At 36.1% G+C, this 20,285-nt stretch overlaps 1 protein-coding gene across 2 annotated transcripts; it reads right to left on the minus strand.

The window, feature by feature from the left end:
- Positions 1 to 61: 61 nt before the first annotated feature.
- trim25 (tripartite motif containing 25) lies at positions 62 to 12,421 on the minus strand. 2 transcript variants are annotated; one of them, XM_058778649.1, is made up of 10 exons: positions 11,751 to 12,421; positions 6,910 to 7,005; positions 6,549 to 6,782; positions 6,180 to 6,348; positions 4,514 to 4,582; positions 2,753 to 2,863; positions 2,592 to 2,648; positions 2,257 to 2,355; positions 1,594 to 1,653; positions 62 to 1,511 (listed from the first exon to the last, which is right to left on the minus strand). In XM_058778649.1, the coding sequence occupies exons 1-10, from the start codon at positions 12,342 to 12,344 to the stop codon at positions 979 to 981; spliced, it is 2,022 nt and encodes a 673-aa protein (XP_058634632.1). In that variant the 5' UTR covers positions 12,345 to 12,421; the 3' UTR covers positions 62 to 978. The 2 variants fall into 2 exon arrangements, with proteins under 2 accessions (XP_058634632.1, XP_058634633.1); XM_058778650.1 differs by lacking the exon at positions 2,257 to 2,355.
- Positions 12,422 to 20,285: the final 7,864 nt, after the last annotated feature.

Consider the following 20,285-nt stretch of genomic DNA (forward strand, 5'->3'; position numbering starts at 1 on the left):
ACCCAGCGAGGATACTTTGATCAGGAACCAATACAACTCCATCTGCAGCACACTGCCAATGGACTTTGCCCATGTGATAAAACCAACAAATGTCAAGTGATCATGTGAAGTTAAACACTTCAAACAACTCACAAGTAAAATCTGCAAAAATAACAAAATTCACAGAACAAAGTAAGATTTAATGTGTCAACATTTGCAAACCATATACGTACACTGAAATGTTCCTTTTCTGGATCAACGATGTCAATTGTAGCAATTAAGTCAAATATTTTTGAATAATGACCACTAAACAATTCAACTGACTGTTGTCTTGCCCTGTTTTCAACTTAAGTATTTTCAGCATAGCTGAGCTAGTGTCTCTTGCATCACTCTGCAGTCTTGTTGTTCTTACTTAAATAATTTTAGACTAAATCAATATTTAATTTACTTTTATTTGGTAAGTAGCCATACAATAGGATAAGAGTCATCATTGCAAATGCAATACAAACCCTTCACTTTGTTGAGGTTTATTTTGTAGTGACAGTTGGACTGCATTAGCCTTTAGATATCATCCATCCAACAGTATTTTTTTTTTTTGGTCAACATTAAAAGACATTGCTGAAGATTTATAGATTAAAACTGCTTTATGCATTCTGTACAGTCGCAACACACCTAAATTAGCACATCACACCTAAATTACACGGCTTGATTAAACCCCATAAATGAATATTCGGTCATCTGTTACTCATGCTCCTGTCGTTTCAAACGACTTTTGATCATCTTTGGAACAAAAATGAAGATATTTTTAATATACCGTAATTATTTTTGCCCATCTATTGAAAGTCCTTCAAAGATTTCATGAAGCTTGAACAATCTGGTTGTGTGGACTCACTGAATGGACACGAAGATGACATAATATTAAAAATATCTCAATGTGTGTCCCAAAGATAAACAAAACATCAATTCATTAAAATGAATATCAGTTCAACTTAGATGCTTTCAATTGCTGAGCTTGCACAAAGAGACAGAAGAGCCATTTGAGAAGATCCAGAAAGCGGGATACACAGCCTCAGTGAAAGGAAAGACAAATGTGTGGAAAGGGTAGGCCCGGTCTTGCACAGTATAGAATGTTGCACTTCCCTGATCACAGTCCAGCAAGACGCCCACACGGCTTGGGTTGGGATTCTGCAACACCGTCTCGATGCTGTTGTGCCATGCAGAAAGCTTCACGTTAAACCACTCCACACACCAGGAGTCTGCATTACGCCCCAGACGGCTAGAGGGACCCTTGCGGTCAATTCTTCCGTATGCAAGCCCCAATCCGCAGAAGTTGTTACTGCTCATTTTTATCTCCCAATAATGACGGCCCTGAGAAAAACCCTTGGTGCAGAGCACCTGGGAACAGACAGAAAAGCGAAGGGGAATATCTAGATAATGAGCTGCGTCGTCCGAGACTGTCGCTTTAGTGTTGTTTTCAGACAGCGAGATCCGCTTGTGAGCTGTTCTGACATCAAAATTGAGGATAGTGCCATCTAGACAGAAGAAACAAGCATACAGATGTAAAAGGTGATGAACATGAACAAGTGGATAAAATCTAAACTATGTCAAACTCACATTTAAGAAGGTCACTTCGTTTAGTCCAGTTTAGCCCAGCTGGTGAAATAGCAAGTGAATCTGTAATGAGAGAAAGAGGAAGTAAAAAGCTTTCAGAAATCACTAATGTATTGCCTCCAAAGGGAATGAAAGGTTTGCTCATTTTATTAATACATTAGTATAACAAATCCAACCAATCAGGGGTGTATTTCCTAATAGCACTGTTAGCCAACTTTGGATCTTCTGTCACTACCCACAAAATTCAACAATTTGCCGTTTCAACAAACATTTGCAAACCAGGTTGCAAACTTGGTGGGGTGGAACTATAGCTCTCAACCTGATCATGCTCAAAGGTACAACATACATACATATATACATACATACATACACACACACACAAATATATATATATATCAGTCTATATGTTTTAGTGTGTCAATCAGTGCCATTTTTGAAGAGTACACATGCATTAATTAATACTACTTCGTTGTGTGGGACCTGCACCCCTGCATGATTTTCAATAATTTAAAAATGCCTGGTGTGATATATTTCTTTTCTGTTTCTAGATTAGCAAGATTAGTAATTCTGGAATTACAGTAAATGGTATAGTTTTGGAGCACAGACTCCTTATAGTAAAGATTCAGTTTAGGAGGGCATGATTGAAGAAGACCTTTTTCCACATACTTATGTCAGGTATGTCTACAGTTTTAACTGTGATGTCAAGCAAGTTTTCCATGCTTTTGGAGAACACAGAATTTGCTCCTTTAGAGGGATTCCTAGATCCTGGCAAAGAGGATATACACATAATGTTAGAATAATTTCTAAAAAAAATATTAACTTCATCCACTTTCAGAACAATTTGAGAAAATCTATGTGAAACATAAGAAACTAACACAGGCCCCTCCTTTTTTAATCCAGTCACTAGGTGTGAATATGTTCAACACACATAACAGTAATCAGACAAACAGTAATAATCAGTTGTAAAATAATGAACATATGAAGGGGTAGTCAAAACTTACTGTTTGGCTTCTGGTCTTGGCGCTCTTTGTAATCCTTCTGATCTTTAGCATTCTTGCCTATCAAGAAATAGGAACAATGAGAGGAAGGTGTATATTTTAATTGTTGTTCATGGCTCCAAAATATTATTTAAAAAAAATATATATATAAGCAGTTGACTAACTGGAATTTTTCTGTTTAGTTCCTGAAGCCTTGGGTTTGGGACCACGGCTTGGACTGGGAGATCTCAAATGTGCTGTAGGGTCATACCTCGCAATCGGTGCCTTTTGCATCCCTAAGAAATAATCAAACATAGAATTAATATAACAACAAATAAAACAGCAATATTATGTATTCTTTCATCAATATTACATCAAATTAAAGTCAATTACATATTATTTTAAATACTTTAAATAGCATTTATGCTGGTTAGGGTAAGGTAAGGTTTTTGGCCTGTCCCTCACTATGATTTTTCTTTTTCAGCAGGACTTTGAATTTGCAAAATAAAGTCAAAATTATATAAAAATCACATTTGCATATTCTTCTAAATACAGTTTCATTGTTAAGCAATGTTTTTAGCACAAGTGTACATTTTTATATAAATTAAAAATCATTTTACTGGTGTCCCCTGATTTCATGTCAGCCCTGTTACCTTCATCAAAAAAAACCCTTGTAAAATAACTGTAATGTAAAATAATGTTCTGTTTTTGATGATTTATGAGGCTTGACTGGGGGACATCATGCAATGTCAATACTATTACCATTTTTAAAATGTAAATTTAAACATTTTTTTTTTACATTTAATATAATCAATATCTACAAGTAACATCCTTTCAAAGTGTACAGCATGTGCTTTTGTGAACTTGACTATTAGCTAGAAATTTGCAAATATGTTTGAAATCGTAAAACCCGTTACTGTCAGCCCTGTTACTTTTCAGAGTAACAGGTTTTGCCGTGGGTAACAGGGATGACATAGATTAGGTGTCACCCTGTTTTTAAAGATTGTCTGTGCAATATTCACACATTTTAAAAGTCACCCTGGGTTTATTATTGAGCTAATGCCTATATCATTCAGCGGCATATGAGCATCAGTTACATTTTTAGTTAGTATTGTTGGTATGGTTACTAATACTATTGTTGTTAATGACTGGGATAAGATTTCTTTTTTTCCCCATAACTCACTGTCAATAATGCATACATGTAAATTTAATTACAAACAAGAGCAGCAAGATGACCGCAAACCCTCGCCTCAGTCTCGCAATGTTCAAGAAAGTAAAACCAAATTTCAGCATCAAGATCTTGGTCTGGTTTTAGATGATCACAGAAAGACCAAGAACCTGTGACTATGGCGTCAATCCTGTTATTGTCATTAATTTCATAAATATTTTAAAGATGATATTTGATACAGCCCTCCAATTTTTTTTTATTGTAACTGTAACTATATTTTATTTTGGACCAAGTCCTTTTTTAATATCTCTCTTGTAAAAAAATATATATTTTTCTTAATTGACGTGGTCACCCTCCAAAATTTGAAACAATCCCAGTGAAAAGAAGGACTAAAATACTGCTCATATATGTAAAAACATCACATAGTTCTAATTAAACTATAGTATATAGTAACGCTTGTGTCTGTAACAGGGCTGACAAAAATACCAAAACATGAGGTAGAAAAATAGTTGTAAAATAATAAATTGCATAGCTTAAGATGGCACAAAACAATTCCCTGTCATTTTAAGGTGTCTTCATTTCATGGATATTTAAAAAAAATGTTAAACATTTTATTTTTTAATTTTTCCAATTGGAAAAGGCACCAATTTCATGCAACTACCCTGAAACATTGGGAGAAAAATTATTTTAAAAAGATAGTGATGAATGGATGGGTTTAGGTTATACTGAATCAAGAGGCAACAAAAGCCCATTCAGTTGCATGGGAGTTACTACTTACACATTTCTCTTGGATTTGGCAGGAGGGCGGGAATCTCACTTGGGATTACTGGGAATTGGTTTCCTAGACCTAGAGGATTAGAGAAGTGGTTCAAAACTTCTGGCAGCAGTTTTATTAAGAATAAAGCCCTATGGCTGGGTGATTTTTCAGATTTTATTAATTAATTTGAATTTAATTGATAAAATTGTTTTGCCACAATTTAACTTTTTACAAATCAAGGAACTTTAAATACAATATCACAACTGTAAATAGAAATATTACCAAATGTATTACCAGAAAACAATGATCCAACCGCATGAAGGTGCACGTGATTAACTGCTCACGTGTGATAAACTGAAAGCTGAACATATGTCTAGATGCTATTCACACAGATTGTGCTTTTGCGTTGAAAAAGATATGACAGGGGCAGTGGAATAGGAAAAAAAATGCAAGGAGATGGAAGCTGAACTTCTTATAACTCGAGCACTGTGTTTTTAGAATGCCGTTTCATGCACAACAAGGCGCTACAAGAGATACGAGTGCAATGGTCAAATGCGTCCATCAAGCGCATGTTTATATAGAAAAAACTGAGCAGTGGAATGCAAAAACCTGTAAAAAACCATGTCTGATATTTCATGTTTGCATGAAATAGTCTACTGGTCTTACACTTTTAGTGATTTTGAATTTGAATTGCCTTGAATTGTGAGATTTTTTTAGCATTTCTCTTGTATTATTTCTTAACATACGTTTAAGACAAGCTTGTACAATAAGTGCTTTCATATTTCATGCATCTTTACTGTAAAAAAGATATCTAACAAATGATTCGTTTTACATTTATATCACGTTGACAACATAGGCCGCGATAAGGGAGAACGCATTTTCAAGTTTGAAAAACGCATGGGGAAACATACTGCGCAGTGCACTGCGGTGTTTTATACTGCTAGCCAACCACTGAATCAGCTGTCCTGTCAGTCTAAACAAAGATTATAGCGCGAACGCACTAGAATCTTTGATTTGCTGTTAAGTAAACAGTCATATTAGCAGAAACTTTAAACATAATGGTAGTTGCGGTTCGTGAAGTCAGCTTCGGGTAACCTGTGACAGTCACCACAAGTTTCTCCTCCATCATTGCAGTCTCCGGACGTTCTAAGCTACAGTTAACTTCCATCACCACAACTATCTCCATTCATTCGAATGGAAAATGGAAAAAAAATGCAAATGAAATTGGGCGTTCGGGGCACTCCTACAAAACGCAAGGCACAGCAGGTGGCTAAAACGTGAGGCCCCCAGGGCACATAAACAGCACACAAAACGCTCACTGAGCGGGACCTTAATGTGTGGTACACTTGGAATAGAACTTTCTTTAACTAGATGGTTAGTATAGAGAATGTTACTTGAATCAAGGTAACTTAAATGTAAATAAATAAATAAAAATGAAAAATCGAGAACTGGCCAAATGTTCTGAAGAGGGAAAAAAGAAAAAAAGAAAAAATATGTATATTAGTATTAGTATGTCCCAGATTTCCACACCATTTATTTCAAAACACAATCTCACCTGCGCCAAGAACAGATTTCTCAACCTCTGTAAAAACATATGTATATCAGAACTCTTAGCATGCACTATGACTATGTGTGGTGTTACTGTAAACAAGCATCAAGACATGCTGCAAGCTCTGCACTTACACACCTGGTTTAAGTACAAAGATTCTCTTTTCTAATGGCTGCTCCATTAATTTGGTGATCCACTCCTTCAGTGCAACTGCAGAGGAATGATAAGCTATCACCTCTTTACTTTCCACATTCATACGAGGGTTATGGGGCTCAAAATTTACCACAGCGGGCAAATCCACGGAGGCCTGTGACAGAGATTGGTAAAGTCAAGAATACAACCATAAAATCTATGTATCTTGAATTGATTTTTACTTTTTGTTAGAGATCCTAGACCAGCACTGGGCTTCACACACAATATTTAATCATATATACATCTAGGGCACAAATAACAGTACTAAAAATGAAAAACGTATTTCAACATTTGGTCACATAATCTCTGCATCACCTTTAAGAATGCTAGTGACTGCGACTGGTCCAGCAGAATGTTGATCTCAGATTTGGTCCTACTCATCTTCTCGACGTTCTCATTAAATTTCTTTATCAAGGAGACCAGTTTGCTCTGACCTTTCTCCTGTTCCTTATCGATAGTAAGCATGGCTTCTTTCTCATCTCGGTCAATCATTTCTCTAATCTGCCTGTATTCTGCCTCAAGAATACGTTTGCGGGTTGCAGCTTGGTCCTGGGAAAGCAAAACCAAAGGAAATGAAAGCTCCACACGCTGACATATATGCACATCTTGTCATCTCTTACAGTACCTTCATCTGATTCTGTTAAAGAGTCCAAAAGAAAAATAAACATTTCCGAACCTTTAATTTGATTTGTTGCTCCTTCATCTGTGTGATAACCTGCTGATTCTTGTCAGTTTTGACATCAAGGACGTTGAGCTTGTCAGTCAGGTCAGTCTAAAAAAGTTAAGAATAACAACAATTTTAGGGAATCCCTTCATTGCCGTATGTTTAAAACCACACAATCCTACTAACTGTTTACATATCAAATAATACAAACCCTTAAAACAAACAAGCAAATCTTATAATCATTGGACACTATGCTTATGTTATTTTGCTTAGAGTCAGTTTAAGTCAGTATGTCTAAGATATATATACACATTAGGGGTATAACGGTACGCGTTTCGTGTAGCGAACGGTTCACGGGCAGGTCCAAATGAAAGTGATCATCCCTATCCCCTTGGAGTGGGGACTTTGGAGTGAGCAGGGCACGTGCGTGTCATTATGTAGTCCTTTGGAAAGCACTTGGTGAAAGGAGCTTAATTTCCTCATTATCTTCAGCTGTTCCCTTGACAACGCAGCACGGTGTGCGTCAGCAGATGTCGCTGTTTAAATGGCAATAGTCTTTTTATTGTTGTTAGCATAACGGTTGCAAATAAACATACATTTTATATTTGAAAAAGTTTTTAAAATATGCTATATAATATATCAAAAAATAATATACATAAACTAATAACAGTGTTGTATTCTGTTAAACTGCCTTTGAAGCTGTTCCATAATTGATTAATTTTGCTACATTGACAACAGTTATTGAACTGAACTGTATCAACAATGGACTTCATTGAGCTGAAAATTCTAGAGCTGCTTTAAATAATTAATTTAATATTTGATTAACTTTGCAACATCCTCTGTCATTGAACTAAACTGAATCAACATTGAACTTGTTTACTTTTTTACTCATGATATTATCTACTAACCGAATTTAATTTGTTTTATAATTGGTGGACTGCAGCACTGACAATGTTATTGAACTAAACTGAATCAACACTTCCTAAATTAAGTTGAATAATGACAACTGCCTTCTGTAAAACGAAGCTAATTTGAAACAATCTGTGTTGTATAAAAGAGCTATACAAATAACCGTTTTGGTCAATTCTGATTGTTAGCCCTAGTATTGGTAGGTTTAGGAGTAGGTGTGGGGGAGGGGTTAGGATTAGGGAATCAGGTAGCCAGGGGCGTCATGCACTCATTATTTGTGAGGAGGCACGAGATGTGTTTGTGTGTGTGTGGGGTCGTCATGTGACACACAGCAGCCACAACAGCACTTGTGTTTTATTTATTTTTTCCTTTTTATTCGAAACATTCCCAAACGCATTAACTATGTCATAAAATATCTTGATTCTCACCTTTATAGATTATGTTGATAGTGGGCGATGGTCAAAGTAACCTAATAATGTAATCTATTAACTATGCTTTAAATCCTGTCGGTTTATGGGTGTCATACCATAACATATTTTTAATACGACCAGTGTTGGGCAGTAACTAGTTACTAGTAACTTAGTTACTGTAATAATATTACTTTTGGCAGTAACTAGTAGTGTAACTAATTACTAATAAGATTTCAGTAGTAATATTACAGTTACTTTCCATAAAACTACTTAGTTACTCTTGATGCCTCAACGCGCTGATTTACAATCCAACAATCAAATAATTCCTAGATTTACTTTCATAATTTTCATGACTCGCACATGCATGTGATGTTCCCAGTGCAGCAGGCATGCTTGGAATATGGAAAAGCTTACATTCAGCAGATAGAAATATTGCATTATATTGATTTTGTCAGGAAAAAAGATGATCTGAACACTGTTGTGTAAGTTGTGGCTGTACTTTACTCTGGCATTACATCCCACCCATATCCCTCTGAGCAGCATGTGGTACATTATACTACTATAATTAAAAATCTTTTTGGAAAATTAAACAGTTTCTTACAAACTTATGTGATTTGATAAAATACATAATGACATATAACCATATATGGGTAACGGAGAAATTACAATTAGCTTTAAGCTACACATGACAATTAATGAGATTAATACAACACTTCTACTTGAATGTCACTATCAATCACTATTGAGTGTTTGTAATAACTTCTGAATTGCTGATTGCTGATTGCAAGTTAAGGCCAATTCACACCGCACAGACAAACGCCAACAAACTCCAACAAACTAGTCTGTTGGAGTTTGTTGAATCAGTGTGTTACCCCTGTTGGCGTTGGTTGGAGTTTGTTTTGACCCGACTGAACATGCTTATAGATATAGGATCATCCATTTTCTCCCCAGTCAGTGCGAGTTGGTCGGTGTCTGTTGGTGCAGTGTGAACATGACCGTTATTTTTCATAAGATTCTAAATCCAACAGCCAACTTGAGCCAACTTGTTTGTTGGAGTTTGTTGGCGTTTGTCTGTGCGGTGTGAATTGGCCTTTAGGCTACTAATCATAACAATTTCATTGTACAGAAAGAGAGCAAAGAACATTTTCACTGACAGTCTAGAGTTCAAGCACTCTCAAAAACTCCCATTAAAATCACTGAAGCTGTTTACACTATAAAATTAATATCTTACAGATTCGTACACACATTTGCACTTTGTTGTTTCTGACCAGAATTTGCCAGAAAGAGGTATTCAGTCAGCAAGCCAGTGAAGAATATATTAGCATTTTAGCTATGACTCATCTGAACACCTCTGATTGGTCATTGCATCCATAAGCTCAACAGCATCGTGTGTGATTGGTTATAATGCGCAGTGCTGTACAAAGGCGTCTGTATCTGGCTCAACGCTAGTGATGGGAAGTTCGGATCATTTTACTGACTCGGACCTTTGAGTCTCGTTCAGCAAAATGAACGAATCTTTTTTCGAGTCATTTCGTTCATTTTAGCAAAATATAATTAAAATGTTACGTGCTACTTCCTTAACACATCTACTACTTATGCAAACGTTGATCACACTACAAACAATACAAACTATAATGCTATAAGAAACAGAAAAGATTAATTCATTGTTTACCTGGGTCTTGATTAGCTCACCTCACCTCTTATCTGACAAGTCTTCGGGTTTGAGTCGTTCGTTCATCACGTGACAGCCTCATACACTAACCAATGCAGTCAGAGCCGGAAAGAGAATTGATTCGTTCACCTCCCGAGTCTTCGGGTTTGAGTCGTTCGTTCTTTTGTCACGTGACCACTTGCCGGATCATTAAAATACTATAAAGTAAAACTGTATTTTTTGTATGTTGGATCATATTTAAGAATTATCATAAAATTATCAAAATATGTGTAATAAGCATTTTCCTAGAAATAAAAATGGTCTGTTCACTTCTGTCACTATGTTTTTGTTACGGTTTCTTGAGGATCTGTGTTATTTTATAAATAAATAAAACCCTGTTATAAATAAAATATTGATTGATTTGTCCTTTCACTGTCTTTGTCTATCAATAAACATATAATATAACTATATAATAAAAAAAAATACAAGCCTAAAATTACAAAGCACTTATAGTTTGTTCATTTTTACTCCAATTTTGACTTTGCTGGTATAATTGTTTTTCCTAGGCAGACTTGACATATTGGTCTACTATTTGTATAAGAAGATTGGTCAAAAAGGACACAATGACATAAAGTGAAAGCAAATAACATTTTGAATATGAATGATTAATGTTAGTTTAAAATATTAAGGTTATGATCTGGCTCTGTGGCTTTAGTATATTTTAATTTTCTTGTATTTTTTATTTAAATTGTTTTAATTCATTTTGGAATAGTTATCCTCTTTGCTAAAGCTTTTTCTGGCACAAAAATAAACAATAAAAAACAATTCAAGAGTGTGTACACAGTGTTAATGTCTAAAGTGTCATATGTTACAAAAGTATAGTCAGTAACACTACAGTATAATCTAAAGGGTTAACTCAAAAGACATAAATACAACAAGGTATTGTATTTTATGAAGATTAGACTCAAAAAAAAAAAATTAAATTAAAACATAACCAACTCTATTATCTTTATTACTACATTCAGTTTTATGGAAAAGAACCATCATGACAGAAATTAAAAGCAATAATTTGAGACCAGAAATGCATCACATAACTGTACGAGTAAATAATAATAATAATAATAATAATAATAATAATGACTATGCACCCGTTTGTAAGGAAGGTTGTAAATTAACTAATTTATCTGCCCAAAGCTGTCACGTCACGTGACAAAAGAACGAACGACTCAAACCCGAAGACTCGGGAGGTGAACGAATCAATTCTCTTTCCGGCTCTGACTGCTTAGGTTAGTGTATGAGGCTGTCACGTGATGAACGAACGACTCAAACCCGAAGACTCGAAACAGGTGAACTAATTCCATTACAGAACCTATAGGATGTTGCGCATGCGCGACTGAACGAATCACTCCCTGAGACGACTCGTTCTTCCCGAGTCACATTAAAGATTCGTTCAAAAAGAACGAATCGTTCAAGAACGACCCGCCATCACTACTCAACGTCAGCCAGCGAACACAGTTGAATTTAGCAGCTGATGATATGATGCGCTGAACGTTCTAATCACGCTGGTGTGATTGTGTCAAATATTTTAAAAAAATTAACCAGCTATTTTTGGTCTTTTGGAAGCTGCATTCAAAATCCACTTGGCTCAAAAATCTGAGGGGGCACGTGCCCCCTCACTTTGAATGGGCATGACGCCTCTGCAGGTAGCGATTTAATAATTTGGGTAACAATTTGGCAGGGGGTCAGAATTGGGCACAACAACTGCGTTCTTGCTCGTTTGATATTATTTGAGTAGATTATGCTACAGTAAAAGCACTTAACAGGATTATCTATCATATTTGTTCACATCTGTTTCTACATTCAGGTTTACAAATAGGTCCTACCTTTTGTTTGAAGCGTCGCTCATCTGCCGTGATAAACTCGCAGCCTTTATGCATGTCCTGCAGACAGGTACTGCAAATGCAACTCTGGTGCTGATTGCAGTAGAACTCCATCAGTTTGCCATGATCCGAACAGAGACGCTCCATCAGATCTGGCAGCGGATCAGACAGTTGATGTGCCCGAAAAATGGCATTCTCCCGGTGAGGCCTGACATGATCCTCACAATAAGACGCCATACACGTCAGACAAGTTTTGACGGCTTTGGCTTCCATGCAGTTATCACATTTGATCTCATCTGGATCTTTCTTTATCACCTCAAAATGTTCCTTGGCGGGTTCAGAGACACCTGCTTTTATTCTATAGGCGTCCAGCACCGCGCTGAGGACGGTGTTCTTCTTTAGTTCAGGTTTGTTGGGAAACGCCATTCGGCAGTGAGGGCAGGACAGAGATGAAATCCTGTCGTTCCAAGTCGCTTCGAGACAGTTGGCGCAGAAACTGTGTCCACAGATTAAACTCACCGGGTTCTCGAATAGACATAAACAGATACTACATGTCAACTCGTCCTCAAGACCCAGTAGAGACATGTTTTCCGCCATTGTGACACGTCCGAGTTAACAGCGATCACTGACAAAACACTCAACTGCTGCTGCGCCCTTAGCGAAAACGAAACTTAACTAGGCGCAGAAACGAAACTTCGACGCTCCACACTACGCGCAGTCATGAATCACCCAATGAACTAGGAGTTGTCAACAGACAAAATATTACACAACTAAATGCGATTGTTTCTTATTTTGAATGTACTGATATCATTAGGCCATATGTAGAAAACGTTTAATTTAAATAAGTACATTCTTTCATGCGACGTTCAAATGTTCTAATACAGTTTATATAAAAATAAATGTAATAATAATATTTTTAAAAGCTGAAAATAACAAAAATTTGTTGCGTTGTGTCTGCGCAGATTTATTTTTATTTATTTATTCATTTTTGTGTAACGTTACAAATATCATACAGTTTCTTCAAATGTACACAAGAAGGCGCTGTTTGCTTATAAATCGTTGTTTGAATATTTGGTTGGTAAAAGCAAGACTGGAAATCTGTGTAGAGTAGAACTTTTTGAAGAATGATTTTAGCATTATCATCATTTTATTTAACTATCGACTCTACGTCAAGGTGTTTATTACAGTTTCCACTCAATTTCACTTGTAAGTCCCTTCAGCAAATAGCATTCATGGAAAAAGACCACTTCTCTGAATCTGTGATGTCATTAGACTTTTGTGAGTCCTGGTGAATTATACTTTAATCTGAAATTTATCTAAATTAAACTGAGAAACAATGCACAGGGTTTTTTTGTTTTTAGTTCTACAATCTGTATTTAGTATTTGACAATTGTAACGGGACTGACGAGACGTGTGGATCCATGTGCGAGCTTTTATTGAGCAGAGACGTGGTCGTACAGGCAGGGTCAAACATTGGCAAACAGGTATAACATGGGCGACACAGAGTAAACAAAGACAAGCGTGGGTCGACGATCGGCGAACAGTATCCAAAGGGGCTTGACACAAGAGGTAATCCAAAACGTGAGCGAGAGTCCAGTCAGGGGAAAACACAATCCGAAAAAAGCAAGACTAGGAAAACTAACAAGGCTCTGTAGGGCAGCGATAATGCAAACAATACTCGGCAGTGAGGCAGAGAAAGTCCAAGGCTTATAAAGAGTGTTCAATGGGTTTCAGCTGTGTAATCAGTGCAATGATCAGGTGAGTGTGTGATTAGTGAGATGGCTAATGGGAAATGCAGTCCATTGTGTTGTGTGGTGTGAAAGTCAATGTGGTGAGTGAGTGACCTCTGGTGGTGAATGAATGGAAGTTCACAGACCAGATTCGTGACAACAATTTATTTTATATGGTATTCATGAATTTCTCTTCTGGTTACAGATAGATATTCACAATATATATTTACAGGTATAGGCCTATTTCATTCATTCATTAGCCTATTTGAATTAATTATGGTCCAACTTTGAACAGAGATGTTTTGTACAAGCACAGTTTTTAGGGGACACTTTCAGAATCTTTGAACACTTTATATTATTATAATACTTATAATACTACTAGCTAACTTATTATTTGACTCATTTGCTGACCAATCCCCTCATGCCTCCATTCCTCTGAATTTCTAATTCTGTCCCCTGATTCCACACACATTCTGAATACACATTATAGAGTATTAAACTTAGAGTGTGAATTTCCATCTACACTTGTCCCTACACTAGCACTGTCTGTTCTATTTCTATTCTATCTACTTGTTTTCTTTTTATTCATTAAAAAACCTTGACCCTGTAACACTATTCTATTTCTGTTGTATACTGGTTTTCTTTTTATTTATTATAAAAAAAACTTGACCCTCTTACCCTCTATTCTATACTTGTTTTCTTTTTATTTATTGTTTAAAAACTTGACCCTCTAACACTACTAGTACTCTCTATTCTATTTCTATTCTATCTACTTTTTATTCATTTTATTTATTATATATATATATATATATATATATATAATTTGCATATACTGTGTTAGACTGTCCAAGACTTGTCACAGCAATTACATATTGTTGCTCTTGTGTTGCTTTGATTGCTATTGTCCTTCTATTGTAAGTTGCTTTAGATCAAAGTGGTTGCTAAATGAAAAATTAGAGAACTATTAACATTTTAATTAAATTATAATTTAAGTACAATTAGATTTGGAATGTTTATGGAGTCTAATTGCCTTTTGATGTATAGGTTAACTAACTTGCTTAGTGACTTCACTGCCCTTATTCTAAATTATCCACAGAGGTCTAATAAAGGTTCTTGAGTGTGTGTGTGTGGTTACAGATAGGCCTGACTCTCAGCCTGACACACTTTCTTGCTGCATGTTTTTGTGCATATTTATGCATATCACATGGATTTATTTTTATTTATTTTTTTATAGTTAATTACTTGTCCTTTAATCTATGATACATTATTTTGTTGTTTGATGAGAATTAAGATCCCATACAGCAGGCCACCTGGAAGAGCATCAAAAATCCATACTGTGAGTTTGCCTCCATGCATCACATTGAGTTCTGACAATTAATCCTAAAAGTGTGACCCCTGACTTTGACATCTTCTGGCATGCTGTATGACATGTTTGGCGCCACGCTTAGCTTTATCTCATGTTGGCAGCTGATACGTCTCAGCAATAATTAATCCAGTGTTAAATGCTAACCTAATTACACATGGAATCAATGACCTTTCTTCCAGCAGGAAATACTTCAGGAAACTGCTAAAGGTTATTATGGGCCACTTGTAATTTTAGCAGTACATTTAGCATAAATTATTTGAAGAACAGAGGACCATAATTTTATGATTTAGAAGGCTTCATATTTTAGGTTGGTCTGTGAAGGACAATTTGGTAACGGATGTTACATGACAGTAATGGTATCATCTGAATCAGTAGGTTCTCCTGTTTAATTTGGAGTACTGTCTGTAACATCCACACATGATTTTTACTTAAGCTAGATAAGACTGATGGACATGGAACATGGATGACCAGTCACGAAGAGCTGACAGTCATGGTAATTGTGAAATTAAAATGTATAAAATTAATTTTCACCATTTAAGGCTCGACAAATGGTAAAAAAGTAGTTTCTCTGGACTTCCTGTTTCAGCTTTGTTTAGTCTTTCACCCAGTAGCAGCAGCACACCAGCCTTTTAGAGTGAAGAAGTTTATAATGTCATTTCTGTCCACAGAGGAACTGCATTATAGGAACTAGAGACAAAGAGAGGAAGAATAAAAATTCTACTTCATGCTTGAACACAAAGTTGATGTTTGGGTTCAGGATGACCCTTAAATGTCATTGAGTTGTGTGAGGGGTGGGTGTGTTTGACATTTGTGATGTGTTGAGTGTCCAGATGCTCACAGCAGGGATAATCTCCACCTCCTGCAGACTGTGGCCATTTGGTTTCACACAGAAACACTCACATTGACACACATGAGCCTTCATTAACACCTTACAGTGCCACTGGTAAACAGATTCCATTTCTTCATTTACTCCTGTAGCGTTACCCTGACTGTGACAGACAAAATCTAGGGAACAGAAGAACCCTCAGTGGTCTTAACCCTGCATACATTATAAAGATATTGTGAAAAAAGTTAGTGTATCAGACTTTACAAATCTAATAGGTACAATTGCCTTGTAGCTTAACTTTATACTTACATTTTACTTATACTTTATGACTTTATACTTGAAGAGTTCAGATGCAAAAGCCTCTAAGTGCAATCTTGAGCATTTTTATCAGGCTCCTATGTTTAGGTTCAGTAATTTTACTCTGTATACGTCCTTTTCTATGCAATTAAAGTGAAATAACTGAACATAAATATAGGAGCTTAATAAAAATGCTCATTTTAGAAGATAATTTCAGATGGCACTCAGAGGCTTTTGCATCTGAGCTCTTCACTTACTGTTAGGTAAATACTTATAAAAAAAAAGTAGACTAATTATGAATAAACAAACAAACAAACAAACAAACAAATAAACACATAAATAATAAAACATGACAACTGCAATATTCTCTATATGGCTGCATTCATATCACTATATTCATCCTTTCCTCCTCATATAGCCAAAAAAACACATTTTGGTAATTTCTTAGTAAATGACTATAAATGGTTTGAAATGTAGTTTATTAACTAACACATGCAAATCACATTTCAATGCCTGAAAAATAATAACAATGTATTCACACACATATTTTTACATGACCAAGATTTAGTGGGACCAAGAGAAAGCTATTTTTTGGTTTGTTCGAAGTCATACCTTCATTATTAACCACTTTATCTTATTTGCATCATGCTATTGCAAAGTGAAGAAAATGGGTTTGATTGCCAAGCTCTTTATAAGCATTAACACACACACACTAGGCATTTCATGTTATCAGTGTTCTCTCTGATTTGCCAGCATAGTGTCTGTTTTCATCATGCCCTGGGCCTGGGTTTACTGCTCAATAAACCTGCACTTTGCTGTGAATCTTGGGCTCATTGCTTTGTTTTTCATGTCAACTTATTGGCAGGAGACACCCTATGCTATTTGTCATTTGAGTGTTATTTATTTATCTGACTCAGAGTGTGACAGTGCCATTCTCCGAATTTCTTCAGGGTTTTATACCACCCTTTCTTTATACAAACTTCTTACATTTACTGTGTTGTTTTCCTCTTTAGCTCTTTCCCCTCCCCACTCGCAGACACACAGACTTTCTTTAATTAGGTTGCAGAGTGCTCTGTGGCGTCATGGTTGAATGAAGGTGCTGTCACATAGACTCAGTTCTGTACTACTGCATACGCACATACACAAACATTTCCATTGAACTCAGCACAGTAATTGATTGTACTGGGACAGCCAGTAGGCTCTTTTTTATTACCATGTGTGTGTAGTGCACGAGTCAGAATTCTCTCTACAATTATTTTCTGTGCTTGCATTTAGTATGAACAGAGACTTGTTCAACAGAAGAAAGAAACTCATACATGTTTGTATCAAGTTGAGGGCGAGTAAATAATGACAAAAATTTTTTGGGTGAACAACAATCCCTTAAATGTTACATTTTACAATCAGGAATGAGGACTTTTTATGCTTTTGACAATGATTGTGTTTTCTCAACAATTACAACAATTACATGTGTTGCACAGGTGAGGTTTTCTTTAGAGAATGTATGTTTGTATGTTCCGTATAGCTGTGATATGTTCTCTGCATTTATTGACTAAAGTGAGACTTCTTCTCTATACCACTACTATCAGTTCCAAAAACCTAGAGAACTGTTGCCCTAGGAAGCATTTTAAGGCATCACAAGCACAGGCTGTGCCCTATAGGAAACCTTACTGTGGTCAAATTTTAACAGCACTATATAAACATTAGTTTTTTTACAAATTCACAGCCATAAGACACAGATATACTGTATATATCTGTTTGTCTATTGCATCTGTTGACAGTTGAATAATAACTTAGTGTGACTGTTATCAAATTATGTCATTCTAGAGGTTACTTCTCATCAAAGCTTGATAAATATGAAATATCCATGAGCAAAAAGAACCATCATTTCTTTCCTTAACATTTTTTTTTTCAAAGCATACTAACCTAGTTCCCTACTTTAGCACATAATAACCTGATCTCCTAATCATTACTGTGACCTAGAAAGATATAAACATTGAAGTTTTTACAAATTCACAACCATCAGAAGGTTTAAGAGACATGTTTAGGAAGTGTTCCACATCTGTGCTTTCCGCTTTTTGCCTGTCCTGACTATCTGCATATCTGATTCCATTTTCTTTCCTGTGACTACATTTACATTTATGCATTTAGCAGATGCTTTTATCCAAAGCGACTTACATTGCTTTCAAGTTACAGTTTTTACATTTTATCAGCTCTTGCTTTGCCTGGGAATCGAACCCATGATCTTGGCGTTGCTAGCGCCATGCTCTACTATTTGAGCTACAGGAAAGCTACAAGCAACTGATTTCTGCAAGCTTTTGCATAATTCTTAAGTCTTCCATGTTATAAAAACTGGAGTGGAAGGCTTATCAATCATCACACACACCATGATGGTCAAGGTGAGGATAAAATTATTTTTGAACAAAGCAGCTTGTATTGAACTATATTTATAGACAATTTACATTAATTGTAATTGAATTTAATATTACTTGGTTTAAGAATGCTGAGAATGCAGAAATACTAGGAACAGTGGAGGTTTTATCTTTTCTTTTGTGTAGACCCCATGTGAAGAATATTCGTTCATGGGGGTAAATCTGCTGGAATTCAAATTGACTTGCTTTTGCAAACTGCAGGGGGTCTGCATGTGCAAGCAGGAGGGAGTCTTCAAAATCAAAAGGTGTAGACCAATCTGATGACCTCTGCAATTTTCCAGTGATGACAGTTTTCTGGCTGGAATATGCTGGAGTGAAGCTGTGTTGTTGGCACAGTCCTGAAAAGTATTTTATATGGTTATTAGATGTTTCTTCATCAATAGATTTCAAGCCTGGCAAATGGATTGGGTTATAAACTTTTATCTTTGGTTTGACTGCCATATTACCAAGGTTTGTGTGAACATGCTTGGTCTTAAATAAACTGTATGTTCATACTTTCTCTGTGTGCATGTTTGCTCATGTCTTTTTTAGCATAAGTATTATTAAGGTATATGAACGACTTCTGATAATCATTGCTGGGGGAAGGACTTTGTTTATATATTCTGTCCCCAGTCGTGTTCATTAGTATGCATGCAAAACCATTGGCCAAACACCTACAATTCTGTAGGCCTATCTGCTATTAAAAACTATTGCCACTGCCTAAATACAATTTGTTTCCATCACATCTTCTGTCTCTATTCTTTTCTTTCATCTATGTTTTTAGAGAGTTCCCTTTTTATCTCTTTTTTAGAGTCTGAATCTTTATAGAATACTGAGACGGTGTTTTAAATACTGTAGCATTGTATGAAGCATAGAGAAGTCTCTTACAGAGAAGCTTTCTGTTTGTCAACACGACAAATCCGTGTGACAACTGACATCTCAAACTTTCTTAGCAATTTACTTGTAAGAAACATACATTTTCAAAAATAAACATAACTCCTTTGTACATTGTAGAAAAAAGGTCAAAGTATCATCAAGTTATATTCACCACAGGCTTTATTTTACTCAGAAACTGAAAAATGCCATTATAAAACCCCATAGAAAATCTTGAAGGAACCAGTGGCAAATTAGTCTTCTGTGTTCTGGCGTCATACACCACTCTATTGTGTGCGATTAATTATAATGCGCAACGCTGTAAAAATATGTGAAAAGAAATATGATGCAACATGAGCGGATCTGAATTTGATGCAATCCACATTTTTCATTTTATTTTCACTTTATTCAGCTGTAATATATTTAATTTAATTGTACAGCATGTGCCATTTTTTCCCCAAGCCCCTATTAATTTTTAAGTGGCGCTCACTGCAGAGCCAAATGACCTAGTCCAGGTCCTGATGGGTGGAGCTTGGCCTAGTTATGTTTAGGGATAGGGTTATGGTTGGGTGTGGTTGGACCTACAAGCTCCACCATTTACATCTAGAGAGGGTGAGCTGGACGTCAAGCTAGACCCTTTGTCTCTGCAGCAAGCGCCTTCTCATTGAATTTCCGACCCGTGGCCAGGGGAAAGCTAAGCCTTATCCAGCCTTACACACACTCTGCCTAGGTAGTCAACTTATTTGAACTTTTATTTCACAGTGGGCTGTAATATATCTCGAGCTCACACATTAACTCCACACTTTGATTAAAAAATGGGAAATGCATTCTAAAGTCATTTGAAGGCTTTTATTCAGTCTGTCCATGTGAATTATACTCTGGACTGCAGAGTCTGAATAGAATCACTGATAGCTTTACAAAGAAAGGGGCACAAACCTTTAACAAATTGCATTTAAACAAATAGCCTGCAGCCATTGGTTGACCTGTGGCCAAACTCTTTCTGAGAGAGCCCATGAGAAAACATTCCTTTCCAGATAA

Source organism: Onychostoma macrolepis, chromosome 06 (genome assembly GCF_012432095.1).
Source record: "Onychostoma macrolepis isolate SWU-2019 chromosome 06, ASM1243209v1, whole genome shotgun sequence".
Taxonomy (NCBI): domain Eukaryota; kingdom Metazoa; phylum Chordata; class Actinopteri; order Cypriniformes; family Cyprinidae; genus Onychostoma; species Onychostoma macrolepis.

What these genes read in the sequence shown, in the direction of transcription:
- trim25 (XM_058778649.1), bottom strand. Translation starts at nt 12,344, where the DNA reads ATGGCGGAAAACATGTCTCTACTGGGTCTTGAGGACGAGTTGACATGT. An exon ending in AGCAACAAATCAAATTAAAG is followed by an intron (nt 6,783 to 6,909) that starts GTTCGGAAATGT and finishes TTGCTTTCCCAG; the next exon opens with GACCAAGCTGCAACCCGCAA. An exon ending in AATCTTTGTACTTAAACCAG is followed by an intron (nt 4,583 to 6,179) that starts GTGTGTAAGTGC and finishes CTAATCCTCTAG; the next exon opens with GTCTAGGAAACCAATTCCCA.